Source organism: Bombina bombina, chromosome 11 (genome assembly GCF_027579735.1).
Source record: "Bombina bombina isolate aBomBom1 chromosome 11, aBomBom1.pri, whole genome shotgun sequence".
In the NCBI taxonomy this organism is placed as follows: Eukaryota; Metazoa; Chordata; class Amphibia; order Anura; family Bombinatoridae; genus Bombina; species Bombina bombina.
Genome location: NC_069509.1, coordinates 121,685,298 through 121,705,350, shown reverse-complemented (window position 1 = coordinate 121,705,350; position 20,053 = coordinate 121,685,298). Strand labels below are relative to the sequence as shown.

The 20,053-nt window shown below is 41.5% G+C and overlaps 1 protein-coding gene across 1 annotated transcript in view; it reads right to left on the bottom strand.

The window, feature by feature from the left end:
• The window catches only part of BAIAP2L1 (BAR/IMD domain containing adaptor protein 2 like 1), a 435,923-nt gene that overhangs the window by 22,875 nt on the left and 392,995 nt on the right, over positions 1–20,053 (bottom strand). The window contains exons 10-11 of the mRNA XM_053694428.1: positions 5,198–5,405; positions 2,866–2,937 (exon numbers count right to left, since the gene is read on the bottom strand). Coding sequence (XP_053550403.1) covers positions 2,866–2,937; positions 5,198–5,405 — 280 coding nt within the window. The remainder of the gene's footprint in view (positions 1–2,865; positions 2,938–5,197; positions 5,406–20,053) is intronic.

Here is a 20,053-nt window from a genome sequence, read left to right as displayed (position 1 = left end):
AGAATTCTTAGCCGTTAGTTTAGTCAAATGAACAAAGGCATCAGAAACGAAGGAATTGGCTAGCTTAAGTGCTCTAAGCTTGTCAAGTACATTCATCCAATGGAGTCGCTACCTGTAAAGCCTCATCCAGAGACTCCAACCAGAACGCCGCAGCAGCAGTGACAGGAGCAATGCATGCAAGGGGCTGCAGGATAAAACCTTGTTGAATAAACATTTTCCTAAGGTAACCCTCTAATTTTTTATCAATTGGATCTAAAAAAGCACAACTGTCCTCGACAGGGATAGTGGTACGCTTAGCTAGAGTAGAAACTCTTCTCTCCACCTTAGGAACTGTCTGCCATAAGTCCCGTGTGGTGGCATCTGTTAGAAACATTTTTCTAAAAATAGGAAGGGAAGAGAACGGCACACCTGGTCTATCCCATTCCTTATTAATAATTTCTGTAAACCTCTTTAGGTATTGGAAAAACATCAGTACACACCGGCACTGCATAGTATTTATTCAGTCTACACAATTTCTCTGGCACTGTGATTGTAACACAGTCATTCAGAGCCGCTAAAACCTCCCTGAGCAACAAGTGGAGGATCTCAAGCATAAATTTTAAATGTAGAAATATCGGAATCAGATTAAATCATCTTCCCTGAGTCAAAAATATCACCCACAGACTGAAGCTCCCCTCAGCTTCTGCATATTGTGAGGCAGTATCAGACATGGTTCTTAACGCATCTGCATGCTCTGTATCTATCCCCAGAGCTATCTTGCTTCCCTTTAATTTCAGGTAGTATGACTAATACTGCTGCCAGAGTATTATTCATAACTTTCGCCATGTCTTGTAAAATAAACGCTATGGGCGCCCTTGATGTACTTGGCGCCATTTGAGCGTGAGTCCCTGAAGCGGGAGTCGAAGAGTCTGACACGTGGGGAGAGTTAGTCGGCATAACTTCCCCTTTGACAGAATCCTCTGGTAAAATAAACGCTATGGGCGCCCTTGATGTACTTGAAGCCATTTGAGCGTGAGTCCCTGAAGCGGGAGTCAAAGGGTCTGACACGTGGGGAGAGTTAGTCGGCATAACTTCCCCCTCGACAGAATCCTCTTTTTAAAACAAAAAATGATCTTTATTGCTTAACATGAAATCAGTACATTTGGTACACATTCTAAGATGGGGTTCCACCATGGCTTTTAAACATAATGAACAAGGAGCTTCCTCTATGTCAGACATGTTTGTACAGACTAGTAATGAGACTAGTAAGCTTGGAAAACACTTTAAATCAAGTTAACAAGCAAATATAAAAAACGTTACTGTGCCTTTAAGAGAAACAAATTTTGTCAAAATTTGAAAAACAGTGAAAAAAGGCAGTAAATAAAACGGAATTTTTACAGTATATGTAATAAGTTAACAGAGCATTGCACCCACTTGCAAATGGATGATTAACCCCTTAATGCAAAAAACGGATCAAAAAAACGACAGACGTTTTTTAACAGACACAACAAACTGCCACAGCTGTGCTGTGGTTTACCTTCCCTATAAACGATTTTGGAAGCCTTTTTAGCCCTTTAGAGATGTCCTGTAGTATTCATGGGACTGCTAAGGGAAGCTGGATGATTCATTTTGTAATTTTAACTGCGCAAAAAAGTACTAAAATAGGCCCCTCCCACTCATATTACAACAGTGGAAAGCTTCAGGAAACTGTTTCTAAGCAAAATTTAAGCCAGCCATGTGGAAAAAAACTAGGCCCCAATCAATTTTTATCACCAAAGCATATATAAAAACGATTAAACATGCCAGCAAACGTTTTATAATGCAAATGTATAAGAGTACATAACTCTGATAGTAAGCCTGATACTAGTCGCTATTAAATCACTGTCTTAGGCTTAACTTACATTAATCCGGTATCAGCAGCATTTTCTAGCAATTCCATCCCTAGAAAAGCTTATAACTGCACATACCTTATAGCAGGATAACCTGCACGCCATTCCCCCTCTGAAGTTACCTCACTCTTGAGACATATGTGAGAACAGCAGTGGATCTTAGTTACTTCTGCTAAGATCATAGAAACATGCAGACAGATTCTTCTTCTAAATACTGCCTGATGTAAAATAGTACACTCTGGTACCATTTAAAAACAATAAACTTTTGATTGAAGAAAAAACTAACTATCTTACACCACTTTCCTCTTACTACCTCCAGCTATGTTGAGAGCTTGCAAGAGAATGACTGGATATGGCAGTTAGGGGAGGAGCTATATAGCAGCTCTGCTGTGGGTGAACTCTTGCAACTTCCTGTTGGGAAGGAGAATATCCCATAAGTAATGGATGATCCGTGGACTGGATACACTTAACAAGAGAAATTGAGCAATTTCTAATTCTCAGGACTTGAAATGCTCCCTGATGACTTATCAAGGCTTACCCTAGTACATATATGTCCCTCATTGGCTTCATCAGATAAGTGCAAAACTATATGCTTAATGCTAACTTTATGACAGTCGTTAGCCTTGTTGTCTATGGTCTACTTCCATTTAAACTCTAGTTACTTCTATTGCTCAGTTGGCTGCTGTCTATACTAAATGTTCTCTGCTTCTCAGTGTACTGACACTACCTTGTGACAACCGTTTATGCTGATATCCCCTGTGTTTGTCATGGCTCTGTTTAACCATTTATGCTACTTTCTCCTGTGAATTACACTTCAGCTTTCATTTTTGGTTTGCATTCAAGTATGAAGAAAACGGTTGCTAAATCTTTACTGCAAGTTGTATTTGTTTACACTCTGCTGCCAGCTACTGAATACAACGTTTACTAGAGTTCATATCTTTATTCTGAACTGCTACTAGGAGGCATTACCAAACCATTACCGAGCATAACACATTACCTTGACAACCGTAATGGCTCTTTGCCCGATTCATCCAATGGTCTTGTGTAAGATGATGGGAACCAACCTTTACTGTAAAGATAGAAGCAAGGAAATATTTGATTCACTGGAATAGTAAATATATAAATCTTTAAACACATGCAATTAAACATCTAAAACAATTATAGTGACAAAATCAGGATACAATGTCCATAGTTTTGTGGAAAACCAACAAATAAATTAAATTTACTGTAATTTCCATATGTTGGCATTCACCAACACAACATGCTCCCTTTAAAGGGATATGAAACCCAAATATTTTCTTTCATGATTCAGAAAGGGCAGCAATTTTAAGTAACTTTCTGATTTACTCCTTGGCAAATCCTTGTACCAGTGACAATTGGAAAGTAGTTTAAATTGTATTCTCTATCTTAAATCGTGAAAGAACAATTTTGGGTTTCATGTCCCTTTAAGGGGCTGAACAGAAAACTCATAGCTCAACACCTCAAATTTTGGGTGGGTATAAAACTTCTCTTTCTGCAACTGATAATTTATATATAGGGTAGGCAAAAATGAAGAACATATTGATATAGTGAAAATACAGAATATACAAAATGAAGAAAAAATGCAACATGTCTTATTTCATACTGTGCTATATTCTACTGTACTTGTCTCTTCGTCACATCTAAAAATGCAGGGATTGCCCCATAAAAAAGATACTGCTACATTTGCCTTTCTAGAATATGGCGAGGAATCATGCTGTGATGGAGGATCATTTTAGATAATCTTTCCTAAGCAGAGAGCTTTAGATAATCAGGCCCATAGTGATACCAACATGTGCATGTTCCTGAGCCAACCTAAGTATGTTTTTCATCAAAGGATACCAAGAAAACAAAATAAATGTGCTAATGAGAATTCTGAAAGTTTTTTTAAACTTGTGTTCTTTGATTAATTAAAGAAAAATGTGGCTTTTCCCCAGGACCTTTTTAGCATGTTCACCACCCTGCTGATTTTATTGACCACCTGGCTAAAATATTACCCAATATTAAGACAAAAATAGCTACTATTAAAAATGTTCAATTTTTATTGACCATTTACCATCACAAGGACATGAGGGAGACAACAATTCACAAGTAATAAGGCATTAAGAATCCGACTCATTCTATAAAGAGTCATGGCCAGTGATTCCCTTTGTTTATAGATTTTTAAATCCAGAAAATCAATACTTTGAATGTCTGTTTGCATCTTAAATCCCAGTGTCCAAGGAAGGCTATGAAATACTTCAAACCAAGAGCCCAATGATATAAAGCTCTATGCTCTGCTGAGATTATGACATTTTGTCAGTACAGTACCTCAAACAACTTTAGAAAGGTAAATTTTATCTTGAGAGCAGTTTATCTATCTATGCAGGTCTGGATGTGAAGGAGAGAAACATGCACCACAATATAATGCTCAAAAAACGTCACCAAAGATTTTATGTTGTTTCTGTCTAGGCCTGCAACATTTTTATCAACGGTCCCCAAGTATTAAGTGATGTCTCATCTTGTATACAAATAAGAAACTTATCAATGTAGCATCTATAGAATATATATATATATATATATATAAAAAGAATGGCTCATTTATTTTGTTTTCATACGGTGCTGTGTTGCATTGTTTCCCAACTTTTAAATCAATCCAAAATCATTCCCACATGATCTTCACTCTTCAGCCTAGACTGCCACTATTAATGTACTGAACATATCAAGTAGAACATGGTAAGCCTAATATGCTCATCCTGTAAGTGATGGTAATCTTGTCATGTTTTAAAATCAAGTCCACAATCTAAGCAATGTTTTACAGGGACTTTAACTGATCACTTCTGATGAAGATGCACTGTAATTTACTTTTTCATATAGCCATGACAATCTAATACCCCGTGTTTCCGGCCACAACTTCAAAACTCTTTTTTTTGGTGAGCTAACAGTTTGAACTGTTCCCCAATCAGCACTCTAGCTACAAAAAAAAGTGCCGTAGAACTAGAGCACTGATTGGAGAACAGTTCAAAATGTTATCTCACAAAAAATATGAGTTTTGAAGTTAGCAGGGTATTAAAATGGCACGGATAGATTTGTTACAGCGCATTTTTATTAGAAATGATCAATTAAAGTCCATCTAAAATTTCACTTAGGTTCCAGGCCCGATTTGAAAAAAATGTAACATTTACAATAATTTTAATATTATAATTATTTCAACCTTTCTACTTGTACTGTACACAAGTACCCAACTACCATTGAATTCTAACCAACTGACAAAAAACGGTTTGAGAGTTTACAATAGCCCCAGTAACATATTAGTGTCCACAATTACATACAGTTTTGAAGTGTCATGTTCCCCATAAAGCCAGCCATCCTTTTCTTCTGGAATCAAAAGAGTGATGATGTCTCCTTGATTGAAGCTAAGTAGAGTTTTACTGTTAGCGGTATGTGGAAATATTGTTTTTACTTTTGGCTTCTTGATAAGATTTAATCCTGTGGCAACAGACATGGATCGTGGTAAACTGGTTTCATCAGAGTTATCACCTGAAAATGAACAAGTGAGCACAATATGAATATAAGAATAAAGTAAAACAAACAGTATTTTTAGTAAATATTACATACAAGATTACTAACAAATCTCATAAAATTAGGAGCTTATCTGGAACTCTTTAGTGACAACATTTAAATTGTCCGTCAGTGCTAAATAACAAGCTGAGGGATATATTTCTCATGACAAATTATTTTTACCATTTAAATCTCTCAATCTGTATAAATGTGAGCCAGCATTAAAGTGTAAATGTCTTATAAAAACATTTAGATAGTATGGTAAAGGGTAAATTGAGTTACATTTCTGTGTATCTTGGCCTGCTCACGTAGCATTACAATGACAAAAATGTTCGGAAAAACAGAATTTATGCTTACCTGATAAATTACTTTCTCCAACGGTGTGTCCGGTCCACGGCGTCATCCTTACTTGTGGGATATTCTCTTCCCCAACAGGAAATGGCAAAGAGTCCCAGCAAAGCTGGTCACATGATCCCTCCTAGGCTCCGCCCACCCCAGTCATTCGACCGACGGACAGGAGGAAATATATATAGGAGAAACCATATGATACCGTGGTGACTGTAGTTAGAGAAAATAATTCATCAGACCTGATTAAAAAACCAGGGCGGGCCGTGGACCGGACACACCGTTGGAGAAAGTAATTTATCAGGTAAGCATAAATTCTGTTTTCTCCAACATTGGTGTGTCCGGTCCACGGCGTCATCCTTACGTGTGGGAACCAATACCAAAGCTTTAGGACACGGATGAAGTGAGGGAGCAAATCAGGTCACCTAATTGGAAGGCACCACGGCTTGCAAAACCTTTCTCCCAAAAATAGCCTCCGAAGAAGCAAAAGTATCAAATTTGTAAAATTTGGCAAAAGTGTGCAGTGAAGACCAAGTCGCTGCCTTACATATCTGGTCAACAGAAGCCTCGTTCTTGAAGGCCCATGTGGAAGCCACAGCCCTAGTGGAGTGAGCTGTGATTCTTTCAGGAGGCTGCCGTCCGGCAGTCTCATAAGCCAATCGGATAATGCTTTTAAGCCAAAAGGAAAGAGAGGTAGAAGTCGCTTTTTGACCTCTCCTTTTACCAGAATAAACAAAAAACAAGGAAGATGTTTGTCTGAAATCTTTAGTAGCCTCTAAATAGAATTTTAGAGCACGGACTACGTCCAAATTGTGTAACAAACGTTCCTTCTTTGAAACTGGATTCGGACACAAAGAAGGTACAACTATCTCCTGGTTAATATTTTTGTTGGAAACAACTTTTGGAAGAAAACCAGGCTTAGTACGCAAAACCACCTTATCTGCATGGAACACCAGATAGGGCGGAGAACACTGCAGAGCAGATAACTCTGAAACTCTTCTAGCAGAAGAAATTGCAACTAAAAACAAAACTTTCCAAGATAGTAACTTAATATCTATGGAATGTAAAGGTTCAAACGGAACCCCTTGAAGAACTGAAAGAACTAGATTTAGACTCCAGGGAGGAGTCAAAGGTCTGTAAACAGGCTTGATCCTAACTAGAGCCTGAACAAATGCTTGAACATCTGGCACAGCTGCCAGTCTTTTGTGAAGTAAAACAGATAAAGCAGATATCTGTCCCTTTAGAGAACTTGCAGATAATCCTTTCTCCAAACCTTCTTGTAGAAAGGATAGAATCTTAGGAATTTTTATCTTGTTCCATGGGAATCCTTTAGATTCACACCAACAGATATATTTTTTCCATATTTTATGGTAAATTTTTCTAGTTACAGGCTTTCTAGCCTGAATCAGAGTATCTATTACAGAATCTGAAAACCCACGCTTTGATAAAATCAAGCGTTCAATCTCCAAGCCGTCAGTTGGAGGGAAACCAGATTCGGATGTTCGAATGGACCCTGAACAAGAAGGTCCTGTCTCAAAGGTAGCTTCCATGGTGGAGCCGATGACATATTCACCAGGTCTGCATACCAAGTCCTGCGTGGCCACGCAGGAGCTATCAAGATCACCGAGGCCCTCTCCTGATTGATCCTGGCTACCAGCCTGGGAATGAGAGGAAACGGTGGGAATACATAAGCTAGGTTGAAGGTCCAAGGTGCTACTAGTGCATCTACTAGAGTCGCCTTGGGATCCCTGGATCTGGACCCGTAGCAAGGAACCTTGAAGTTCTGACGAGACGCCATCAGATCCATGTCTGGAATGCCCCATAATTGAGTTATTTGGGCAAAGATTTCCGGATGGAGTTCCCACTCCCCCGGATGGAATGTCTGACGACTCAGAAAATCCGCTTCCCAATTTTCCACTCCTGGGATGTGGATCGCAGACAAGTGGCAGGAGTGATCCTCCGCCCATTGAATTATCTTGGTCACTTCTTTCATCGCCAGGGAACTCCTTGTTCCCCCCTGATGATTGATATATGCAACGGTCGTCATGTTGTCTGACTGAAACCTTATGAATTTGGCCTTTGCTAGTTGAGGCCAAGCTCTGAGAGCATTGAATATCGCTCTCAGTTCCAGAATGTTTATCGGGAGAAGAGACTCTTCCCGAGACCATAGACCCTGAGCTTTCAGGGATTCCCAGACCGCGCCCCAGCCCACTAGACTGGCGTCGGTCGTGACAATGACCCACTCTGGTCTGCGGAAGCTCATTCCCTGTGACAGATTGTCCAGGGTCAGCCACCAACGGAGTGAATCTCTGGTCTTTTGATCTACTTGAATCATCGGAGACAAGTCTGTATAATCCCCATTCCACTGTCTGAGCATGCACAGTTGTAATGGTCTTAGATGAATTCGTGCAAAAGGAACTATGTCCATTGTTGCAACCATCAATCCTATTACTTCCATGCACTGTGCTATGGAAGGACGAGGAACAGAATGAAGTACTTGACAAGAGCTTAGAAGTTTTGATTTTCTGACCTCTGTCAGAAAAATCCTCATTTCTAAGGAATCTATTATTGTTCCCAAGAAGGGAACTCTTGTTGACGGGGACAGAGAACTTTTTTCTTTGTTCACCTTCCATCCGTGAGATCTGAGAAAGGCTAGGACGATGTCCGTATGAGCCTTTGCTTTTGACAGGAACGACACTTGAATCAGGATGTCGTCCAAGTAAGGTACTACTGCAATGCCCCTTGGTCTTAGAACCGCTAGAAGGGACCCTAGTACCTTTGTGAAAATCCTTGGAGCAGTGGCTAATCCGAATGGAAGTGCCACAAACTGGTAATGCTTGTCCAGAAAAGCGAACCTTAGGAACTGATGATGTTCCTTGTGGATAGGAATATGTAGGTACGCATCCTTTAAATCCACGGTAGTCATAAATTGATTTTCCTGGATAGTAGGTAGGATCGTTCGAATAGTTTCCATTTTGAACGATGGTACCCTGAGAAATTTGTTTAGGATCTTTAGATCCAAAATTGGTCTGAATGTTCCCTCTTTTTTGGGAACTATGAACAGATTGGAATAAAATCCCATTCCTTGTTCTCTTATTGGAACTGGATGTATCACTCCCATCTTTAACAGGTCTTCTACACAATGTAAGAATGCCTGTCTCTTTATTTGGTTTGAAGATAATTGAGACCTGTGGAACCTTCCCCTTGGGGGTAGTTCCTTGAATTCCAGGAGATAACCTTGAGAAACTATTTCTAGCGCCCAAAGATCCTGAACATCTCTTGCCCAAGCCTGAGCAAAGAGAGAAAGTCTGCCCCCCACTAGATCCGGTCCCGGATCGGGGGCTATCCCTTCATGCTGTTTTGGTAGCAGTGGTAGGCTTCTTGGCCTGCTTACCCTTGTTCCAGCCTTGCATTGGTTTCCAGGCTGGTTTGGGTTGTGAAGTATTACCCTCTTGCTTAGAGGATGCAGAATTAGAGGCTGGTCCGTTTCTGCGAAAGGGACGAAAATTAGGCTTATTTTTAGCCTTAAAAGACCTATCCTGTGGGAGGGCGTGGCCCTTTCCCCAAGTGATGTCTGAAATAATCTCTTTCAAATCAGGTCCAAATAATGTTTTACCTTTGAAAGGAATGTTAAGCAATTTTGTCTTGGAAGACACATCCGCTGACCAAGACTTTAGCCAAAGCGCTCTGCGCGCCACGATAGCAAACCCTGAATTTTTCGCTGCTAATCTAGCTAATTGCAAAGCAGCATCTAAAACAAAAGAGTTAGCCAATTTAAGTGCTTGAACTCTGTCCATAACCTCCTCATACGAAGATTCTTTACTGAGCGACTTTTCTAGTTCCTCGAACCAGAAACACGCTGCCGTAGTGACAGGAACAATGCATGAAATTGGTTGTAGAAGGTAACCTTGCTGTACAAAAATCTTTTTAAGCAAACCCTCTAATTTTTTATCCATAGGATCTTTGAAAGCACAACTATCTTCGATAGGAATAGTAGTGCGTTTGTTTAGAGTAGAAACCGCCCCCTCCACCTTGGGGACTGTCTGCCATAAGTCCTTTCTGGGGTCGACTATAGGAAATAATTTCTTAAATATAGGGGGGGGGGAACAAAAGGTATGCCGGGCCTTTCCCACTCTTTATTTACTATGTCCGCCACCCGCTTGGGTATAGGAAAAGCGTCGGGGGGCACCGGAACCTCTAGGAACTTGTCCATCTTACATAATTTCTCTGGAATGACCAAATTGTCACAATCATCCAGAGTAGATAACACCTCCTTAAGCAGTGCGCGGAGATGTTCTAATTTAAATTTAAATGTCACAACATCAGGTTCAGCTTGATGAGAAATTTTTTCTGAATCTGAGATTTCTCCATCAGACAAAACCTCCCTCATGGCCCCTTGAGATTGGTGTGAGGGTATGTCAGAACAGTTATCATCAGCGTCCTCTTGCGCTTCAGTGTTTAAAACAGAGCAATCGCGCTTTCTCTGATAAGTAGGCATTTTGGATAAAAGAATTGCTATGGAGTTATCCATTACAGCCGTTAATTGTTGCATGGTAATAAGTATTGGCGCACTAGATGTACTAGGGGCCTCCTGTGTGGGCATAACTGGTGTAGACACAGTAGGGGATGATGTAGTATCATGTTTACTCCCCTCATTTGAGGAATCATCTTGGGCAATATCATTATCTGTGGCATTACTGTCCTTACTTTGTTTGGACACTATGGCACAATTATCACATAAATTTAAATGGGGAGACACATTGGCTTTCATACATATAGAACATAGCTTATCTGATGGTACAGACATGTTAAACAGGCTTAAACTTGTCAACAAAGCACAAAAAACGTTTTAAAATAAAACCGTTACTGTCACTTTAAATTTCAAACTGAAAACACTTTATTACTGAATATGTGAAAAAGTATGAAGGAATTGTTCAAAAATCACCAAAATTTCACCACAGTGTCTTAAAGCATTAAAAGTATTGCACACCAAATTTCAGAGCTTTAACCCTTAAATTAACGGAACCGGAGCCGTTTTAAAATTTAACCCCTATACAGTCCCAGCTATATGCTTTGCTGAGACCCAACCAAGCCCAGAGGGGAATACAATACCAAATGACGCCTTCTAGAAGCTTTTTTAGTGATTCTTAGATCCACACACATGCATCTGCATGCCTTGCTCTCCAAAAACAACTGCGCAATAATGGCGCGAAAATGAGGCTCAGTCTATAACTAGAAAGGCCCCCAGACTAAAAAAGGTGTCCAACACAGTGCCTGGCGTTTTTTAAACGTTCCCCAAGATTATAATGCCAATTATTAGCTAGAATCTGCATAATATGCCCCAATAAAGCAATCGTTTTAGCCCATAAAAATGTCTACCAGTTTTTAAGCCCTTTATTCTTTTATGTTTGACTAAGAAAATGGCTTACCGGTCCCCATGAGGGGAAATGACAGCCTTCCAGCATTACATGGTCTTGTTAGAAATATGGCTAGTCATACCTTAAGCAGAAAAGTCTGCTAACCGTTTCCCCCAACTGAAGTTACTTCATCTCAACAGTCCTGTGTGGAAACAGCAATCGATTTTAGTTACTGTCTGCTAAAATCATCTTCCTCTTACAAACAGAAATCTTCATCCTTTCTGTTTCAGAGTAAATAGTACATACCAGCACTATTTTAAAATAACAAACACTTGATAGAAGAATAAAAACTACATTTAAACACCAAAAAACTCTTAACCATCTCCGTGGAGATGTTGCCTGTGCAACGGCAAAGAGAATGACTGGGGTGGGCGGAGCCTAGGAGGGATCATGTGACCAGCTTTGCTGGGACTCTTTGCCATTTCCTGTTGGGGAAGAGAATATCCCACAAGTAAGGATGACGCCGTGGACCGGACACACCAATGTTGGAGAAAAGAAAACACGATAAGCAAAACCAAAATGTATTTATTTTGGAACAGCAGGTAAAGCTTTTCTCTCAAATTTAGCACCAGTCTAGGTTTTAACAAACAATTTGGAATGATTAAAAAATGTGTGAGCTGAAAAACAAACACACTCATTTCTATGTGAGTACAGTTGCTTGCAACATCACTGTTTAAAAGGGATATGAAAACCAAAATATTTTATTTTGCGATTCAGACAGAGCATACCATTTTGAAAAAAAAAATCCATTTTATTTCTATTATCAAATTTGTTTCATTCCCATGATATTCTGTGTTGAAGAAATACCTAGGTAGGCATCTGATCTGTAGCACTACATGGCAGAATATAGTGCTGCCATCTAATGCTCTTGCAAAACTGCTGCCATATAGTGCTCTAGAAATGGGCCGGTGTTCTGTTAGATTTTGCTTCCCCGTCGGAATTTGCTACCTCCCAGTGCGCATGCTCAGTATTACGTAATAGTACACCACATACAGTATGTTAAAAAGGAATGCGATTATGTCATCAGCAGCATGCGCACAAAGGAGGCAGAACATTTTGACAAGGAAATTGTTCTGTCAGATTTTGCTGCATCCAGGACATGCGCATGCGTGGGTGATGAGATCTCAGCTTATTATATGCAAAGAGTACAAGTGACATTTATAATACACAACCTGGCAAAATAAACAAGTACAGTATAGGGAAGTAATCATGTGTTATTTTCTAGATACACAGTCAAATTTTCAAATCCTACTTTTATATCCACCAGACATATATATATATATTCTTCTTGCAGATAGATTGGCGACTATGAAAGCATGTTTATTTTGCCAGGTTGTGTATTATAAATGTTACTTGTACACTTTGCATGTAATAAGCTGAGGTCTCATCACCCATGCATGCGCACATGTCCTGGCTGCAGCAAAATCCGACAGAACAATTTCCTTGTCGAAATTTGCAACCTCATTTGTGTACATGCTGCTGATTACATCATCACATTCCTTTTTAACATATGTGGCGTGCGATTACGTAATACTAAGCATTGGTGGTAGCAAATTCCAATGGGGAAGCAAAATCTGACAGAACACCGGCTCCTAAATTTTACATCTCTGATTTTCAACAAAAGATACCATGAAAATGAAGAAAATTTGATAACAGAAGTAAATTAGAAAGCTGTTAAAAACATAAATTATGCTTACCTGAGAATTTCTTTTCCATTTGTGGGAGGAGAGTCCACTGCTTCATTCATTACTTGTGGGAATTAAGAACCTGGCCACCAGGAGGAGGCAAAGACACCCCAGCCAAAGGCTTAAATAGCCCCCCCCCCCCCCCCCGCCACACCCCTGTCATTCTGCCAAGGGAACAAGGAACAGTAGTAGAAATATCAGGGTATAAATGGTTCCAGAAGAATACTACTAAATTTAGGTCCGCCCACCGGAGAAATGGGCGGGAGCAGTGGACTCTCCTCCCACAGATGGAAATTAAATTATCAGGTAAGAATAATTTATGTTTTCCATCTTAATGGGAGGAGAGTCCACTACTTCATTCATTACTTTTGGGAATAAATACCCAAGCTCTAGAGGACACTGAATGAAAAAAAAAACGGGAGGGCAAAAAGGAGGCGGACCGTAAACGGAGAGCACCACAGCCTGCAGAAACCTCTCTCCCAAAAGCTGCTTCTACCGAAGCAAAAACATAAAATTTGTAAAATTTTGCAAAAGTATGTAAAGACCAAGTGGCTGCCTTACAAATCATAGAGGCCTCGTTCTTAAAGGCCCAAGAAGAGGCCACAGCTCTAGTTGAGTGAGCCCTAATCCTCTGAGGAGGCTTATGTCCCGCTATCTTATAGGCCAGAGGGATCATGCTCCTCAACCAAAAAGATAGAGAAGTGGCAGAGACGAAGGCTACCTGAATTCCTTCGTGGCCTGAAGATAAAACTTCAGAGCCCGAACCACATCCATATTATGAAGCAACCTTTCCTTTGACGAAGAAGGGTTAGGGCACAAGGAAGGAACTACTTTTTCCTGATTGATGTTACGATTTGACACCACCTTGGGAAGAAACCTCAATCCCGTGCGAAGAAAAGCCTTATCAGCGTGAAAAACCAGATAAGAAGGCTCACATTGCAAGGCCGCTAACTGAGACACTCTGCAAACCGATGCAATAGCCAGTAAGAATAGAACCTTCCAGGAAAGAATTTTAATGTCAAGCAAATACATAGGCTCAAACTGAGCCCTCTGCAAAACTTAAGAACCAAGTTTAAGCTCCAAGGAGGAGCAGAACTTCTAAAGACAGGTCTGATCCTAGACAGAGCCTGAACAAAGGACTGAATGTCAGGAAGCTCAGCTAGCTTCTTGTGTAACAGTACAGATATAGCCAAAAGCTGTCCCTTTAAGAAACTGGCAGCAAGACATTTATCCAGTCCATCCTGAAGAAAAGCCAGAATCTTGGATACCCTAACCTTGTGCCAGGGATATCCATGTTCCTCACACCAGGATAATTAGATCCTCCACACCTTATGATAAATGCGACGAGTGACCGGTTTTCTGGCCTGGATAAGAGTATTGATCACTATCTCAGAAAAACATCTCTTGGCCAAGACTAAGCATTCAATCTCCATGCAGTCAGCCTCAGAGAATCGAGATTTTGGTGTAGAAAGGGACTCTGAACCAGCAGATCTCTGCGACAGGGTAACCTCCAAGGAGGAGACTATGACATGCCCACCAGATCTGCAAACAACGCCCTCCGCAGCCACAACGGAGCAATCAGAATGGTCAAAGCTTGCTCCTGTTTGATGCGGGCCACAAATCGAGGAAGGATTGGTAACGGTGTAAAAATGTAAATTAGGTTGAACCTCCAAGGCACCGCTAAGGCATCTATCAGCTCTTCCTGGGGGTCCCTGGACCGCGACCTGTATCTGGGTAGCTTGAAGTTGAGTCTGGATGCCATGAGGTCCATCTCCGGCGTCCCCCGTCTGTTGCAGATCTCCGCAAACACCTCAGGGTGGAGAGACCATTCCCCCAGATGAAACGATTGTCTGCGTCTGCTGAGAAAATCCGCTTCCCAGTTGTCCACACCCGGAATGTGGATCACAGAGGGAACAGTTGTGGGTCTCTGCCCATTCCAGAATCCAAGATACTTCCCTCATGGCTAGGGAGCTTCTCGTTCCCCCCTGATTGTTTATGTAAGCCACCAAGGTAATGTTGTCTGACTGGAATCTGATGAATCGGGACGACCCCAGGTGGGTCCAAGCCCTCAGATCGTTCAATATCACTCAAAGTTCTAGAATATTTATTGGTAGAGTCGACTCCTCTTGAGTCCACCTGCCCTGTGCCCTTCTGGCACCCCAAACAGCACCCCATCCTGATAGACTTGCGTCCGTGGTCACAATTTCCTAGGATGGTCTCAAGAAGGATGTCCCCTGGGAGAGCTGACGGGTGCAGATCCACCAAGATTCCCTTACTCGGTTGTCCAGAGAAATCTGTTGGGATAGATCTGAGTGATCGCCGTTCCACTGTCTTAACATGCATAACTGAAGAGGTCTGAGATGGAACCTGGCGAATGGAATGACATCACAGATGTCCTTGAGGAGGTCTGAAGGGCAAGACAGTTGGACGCAATCTTAGATCTGCCGGATCTGTCAAGAATATCTTCATGGATATGGAATCTATTATCGTACCCAGAAATTACACCCTGTTGCTGGGGACCAGAGAACTCTTTCCTTCATTTATCTTTCATCCGTGGGATCGAAGGAGAAGAAGAAGAGCCCTCGAGTGAACCTCCGCAAGACTGTAAGACAGACCCTGGACCAGGATATTGTCCAGATAAGGAGCCACTGCAATACCTCTGGCTCTCGCAACCGCAAGCAGCGCTCCCAGAACCTTCGTAAAGACTCTTGGGGCAGTCGCCAGACCAAATGGTAGGGCCACAAACTGGTAGTGTTGGTCCAGAAATGTGAATCTTAGGAACTTGAAGTGGTCCTTGTGGATTGGCACGTGAAGGTAAGCATCCTTCAGGTCTATTGTCGTCATAAATTGTCCCTCTTGAACTAGGGGCAGGATTGATCTGATTGTTTCCATTTTGAATGATGGGACTGACAGAAATTTTTTTTAAGCACTTTAGGTCAAGAATTGGATGAAACATGCCCTCCTTCTTTGGGACAATGAAACGGTTGGAATAATACCACAGATCTCTTTCTGCTAGACGGACTGGGGCGATAACTCCGAGCGAGGAGAGATCCCTCACACAACCTAGGAAGGTGCGTCTCTTCTCTGGTCTTGAAGACATATTTGACAGGAGGAATCTGCCACTGGGCGGATGAGTCTTGAATCCTATCCTGTAGCCCTGGGCTATGACCTTCAGAACCCAAGGGTCCTGAACGTCTCTTATCCAGGCCTCCGGAAAAAGAGATAGTCTGCCCACTACGCGATCCAGAGACGTATCGGGGGCCGCCCATTCATGCCGATTTTGTCTCGTGGGCTTCTTACTCTGCTTGGACTTGTTCCAAGAGTGAGCTGGTTTCCAAGATCCCTTGGACTGCTCGGTTTTCACGGCAGACTGCTGGCTTTGAGACTTGTCCGAACAAAAGGGATGAAAAGTAGAACCCTTAGGCTTATTTTTCTTATGCTGCCGTAGGAAAGCACCCTTGCCGCCTGTGACCGTGGATATAATAAGAGTCCAAACCAGGACCAAAGAGGACCTTTCCCTGAAACGGGAGGGAAAGTAATCTAGACTTGGAAGTCATGTCCGCAGACCATGACTTTAACCACAGAGCCCTATGGGCCAGAACAGAAAAGCCTGAAGTATTGGTGTTCAGGTGAATAATCTGCATATTTGCATCACAGATGAACGAATGAGCTACCCTTAAGGCCTTATTTCGTTCCTGTATCTCCTCGAGGTGAGTTTCCACCTCGACCATAGCTGACAGAGCGTCACACCAATAGGTAGCAGCTCCAGCCCCCACAGCGACTGACGCTTGAAAATCAAACCCCGTGAGTTGGAACACCTTTCTTAACATGGACTCCAACTTTTTGTTCATGGGCTCCTTTAATAAAGAGCTATCTTCGAGCGGGATAGTCGTTGGCTAAGCAAGAGTGGAAATAGCTATGATTCACCTTTTGCTTGCGCTTAGTAGGGCGTAGAAAGGCATTGAAGGCTGCAGACACCGCCATCTGTAACTGCTCAGCAAAATCTGGCGGCCAAAGGGCCCCTCCCGCGGGAGGATTAGTATCGGCCTGGGGAGCTGCATGTGCAATCGGAGATGAATGTAGGGAACGCACCTCGCGGGATGGGGAACCCTCAGAGAGGTGGACGGCTCAGTTGTACTAAATACCTTATTCCTTTTAGATACTGCAATCTTATCAAAGCATGTGGAACAGAGTTGAGCAGGTGGATCGACCGAAACTTCCTCACAATAGACACAGTTGTTAGGTTTAATTAAAGAGGGAGTACCCTCTAACATATCAGAGTCCTCCATAGGTTGCACCTTTATTACGGACTAGATATAAACTAAATGGCTAACTTTATATCCCAATGGCCGGGGCACTCACCACCTCCTATGACCCGGACAACAGAGAAAACACTTTGTCTCCTGCAACCACCAGTCAAGAAAGAGGAAGTTGAAGAGGCCACACCCGGTCACATGGAGTGCCATGCAGGAGCCGCCCCTGCACTAAAGAGAAAATGCACCAAAAAAATACTGCGCCGATGTCTCAAAAAACCTAACTGTTCGCACATTGACAGAGCCTCATCTCACACCTGTTGCAGCATAAACACAATAAACAGTATATAACATTGTGTACAAATCCCCCCCTATTCAATAACCTCCATTCCTGTGGTATTAACCCTTGATTATTTACAGATAAAAGGAGACACACTGTGACCCTGTCTTCCTACGTTATCATATGTATATAATGAAATGATCTTACCAGAATCTACGCCGTGAAACAGGAACATGGCCTTTCAAGTGTGACAGGTTAGTAGCGTCGCTCCTGACATGGACTTGAGAGCAGAAAGCATGTAGCGAAACTCATCAACGCTGATTGCTTATGGAGCTGTTAATCTGAGTCAGGATGGTTTCGCAGAAAGACTCTTCGTGCATCTCCGGACTCTAACTTTCACCCATGCTCTCACTGAGATCCTGACAGGACTACTTAAAAATCCAATCCCATTGTGAAGCGTACTACCCTCGATAAGAATCTTTCGACACTTCTCTGCCAACCTCCTGTGACGAAAGGCAAAGAATGACTGGGGGAGGTATTTAAGCCTTTGGCTGGGGTGTCTGCCTCCTCCTGGTGGCCAGGTTCTTAATTCCCACAATGAATGAAGCAGTGAACTCTCCTCCCATTAAGATGGAAAATCACATGCTCTATCTGAATCATGAAAGAAAAGATTTGGGTTTCATATCCCTTTAGGGTTGTCCTGAATTACAATTTGAAGGACATTTTCCATCTGTCTTCTTCTAATTGTGCAAGATGGTCCAATACTACTGCACAGTGTTTATTATATTAATAGTTTTGTTCAGTTATTATTAGTTATAATTTAAATATCCACCACAACCTCCAATCACATATTTCTTAAACACTAAAATATTTCCGAACATCCTATAAAGATTCTTCCACACAACAAGATAACAACTGCATCATTTGGGATTTAGACTGCAGACAACAAGGAAATACAGTTAGTATAAAATAATCTGTTTTCCAGTTGTAGTCAGTTAAAGCCAATAAGTGAAATATATGTAGCAGGGTTATAATGAGAAGTCAGCAGGGTGATTTTATGTTGTGAAATTTTCAGAGCTAAATTACACGAAAAGAGGCAAACAAAAACATCAATATCAGGCAGATACTTCGCTCCTTTATCTTTCACACTTGCCACTCACTTCATAACAGAACTTCAGAAAAAAACACACATATCAATGTTACCATATTCTTCAAACTCTCATCAGGAGAGTTAAATTAAACGCAACACCTTTTTGCACAGGGCATCCACTCAACTCCAATTCTCTTCACAAAGCTTTCATAGCACATTTATCCCAAATCAACTTAAAATCACTTGCAATATAAAAAACATTAAAGCTAAACTTTTACTCAGCTCAAACTAACATGGGACTCACACCACAAATACATCATTCATATAGACAAACCACTCTTTCAAAAACGCCAAACATAAAACCATGTGAAAAATTATCGAATTTTTTTCCCATAATAAATTTTAGCAACTGCAAAGGTCTGTGTGCACCCTCTACCATACAATATCTCGCAAACAACCCAGATATGTAAATATGAGATGCCAGTATTACATATCCATCAGGGTGGCAAAGAGGTTAATGCCCCCCAGCCTAGCATAGCTCCTAAATTTAAACAGAATATACATTCTGCTAAGCCTCCCCCGCTAGGCAGATGTGTGCCTATAGTTGAGGGTAACTACTTCTCCACACAAGCAATTTTCCCACAGGTAACCTATATTCAGTAGCCTCAACTTGCCTAGTATCCTTTACTTTAATAAGGGAATGTGAGACTTCGACGGTTGCCCTGCTGAGGAGTCATTTGCAGAGTCTCAGGACCACCAAGGAAATAGTTGGTGAGGATGTCCGGATTTCAGGTTGGATCATATACATGCTTTACTGAGAAGACAAGCACCTTGTAGGTTGTTATTAAATATGTGTTATTAGCCTCTTGCCACTGTTTTATGAAACTCCATTTTTCTAAGGTGCTCATGTCACATAGTCTTGTTTGCAGGGAACCCACGTGACATGAATTGTAGCAGAAGCAAAACTCAGTTTTGCTAAAGAAATTAATCTCTGTATTGTTCTTTGTTTCTGCTATCTGTAATTGTGCCGCCTCTACTAGTGATGCAGTATGATGTGAGTAACAATGGCCAATTACATACATTTATCTTATCTATTAATATTTCTGGTATATACGCTGTGTCACATAGCAAGAGCTCCCCTTCTGTCTGTCTGTCTGCCTGTAAGGGAAGTAGTAAAAGATCAGCCTGCAAACAGTATACCTTTTTGTTTGCAAATCTGGTCTGGTTTCTCCACCTGGTACAAATCTATTTGGGCTAAATTTCCTATCAGGTGGATAAACCAACCTCCTAATGCTAATACTAAGGTGCTGAACAGATTATTTAAGCATGTTCCTAAAGAGCCTATTCATGAATCAGTGTCTCAACTACTGGTGTCTAAGAAAAACAGAATTTATGCTTACCTGATAAATTACTTTCTCCAACGGTGTGTCCGGTCCACGGCGTCATCCTTACTTGTGGGAAATATCTCTTCCCCAACAGGAAATGGCAAAGAGTCCCAGCAAAAGCTGGCCATACAGTCCCTCCTAGGCTCCGCCCACCCCAGTCATTCGACCGACG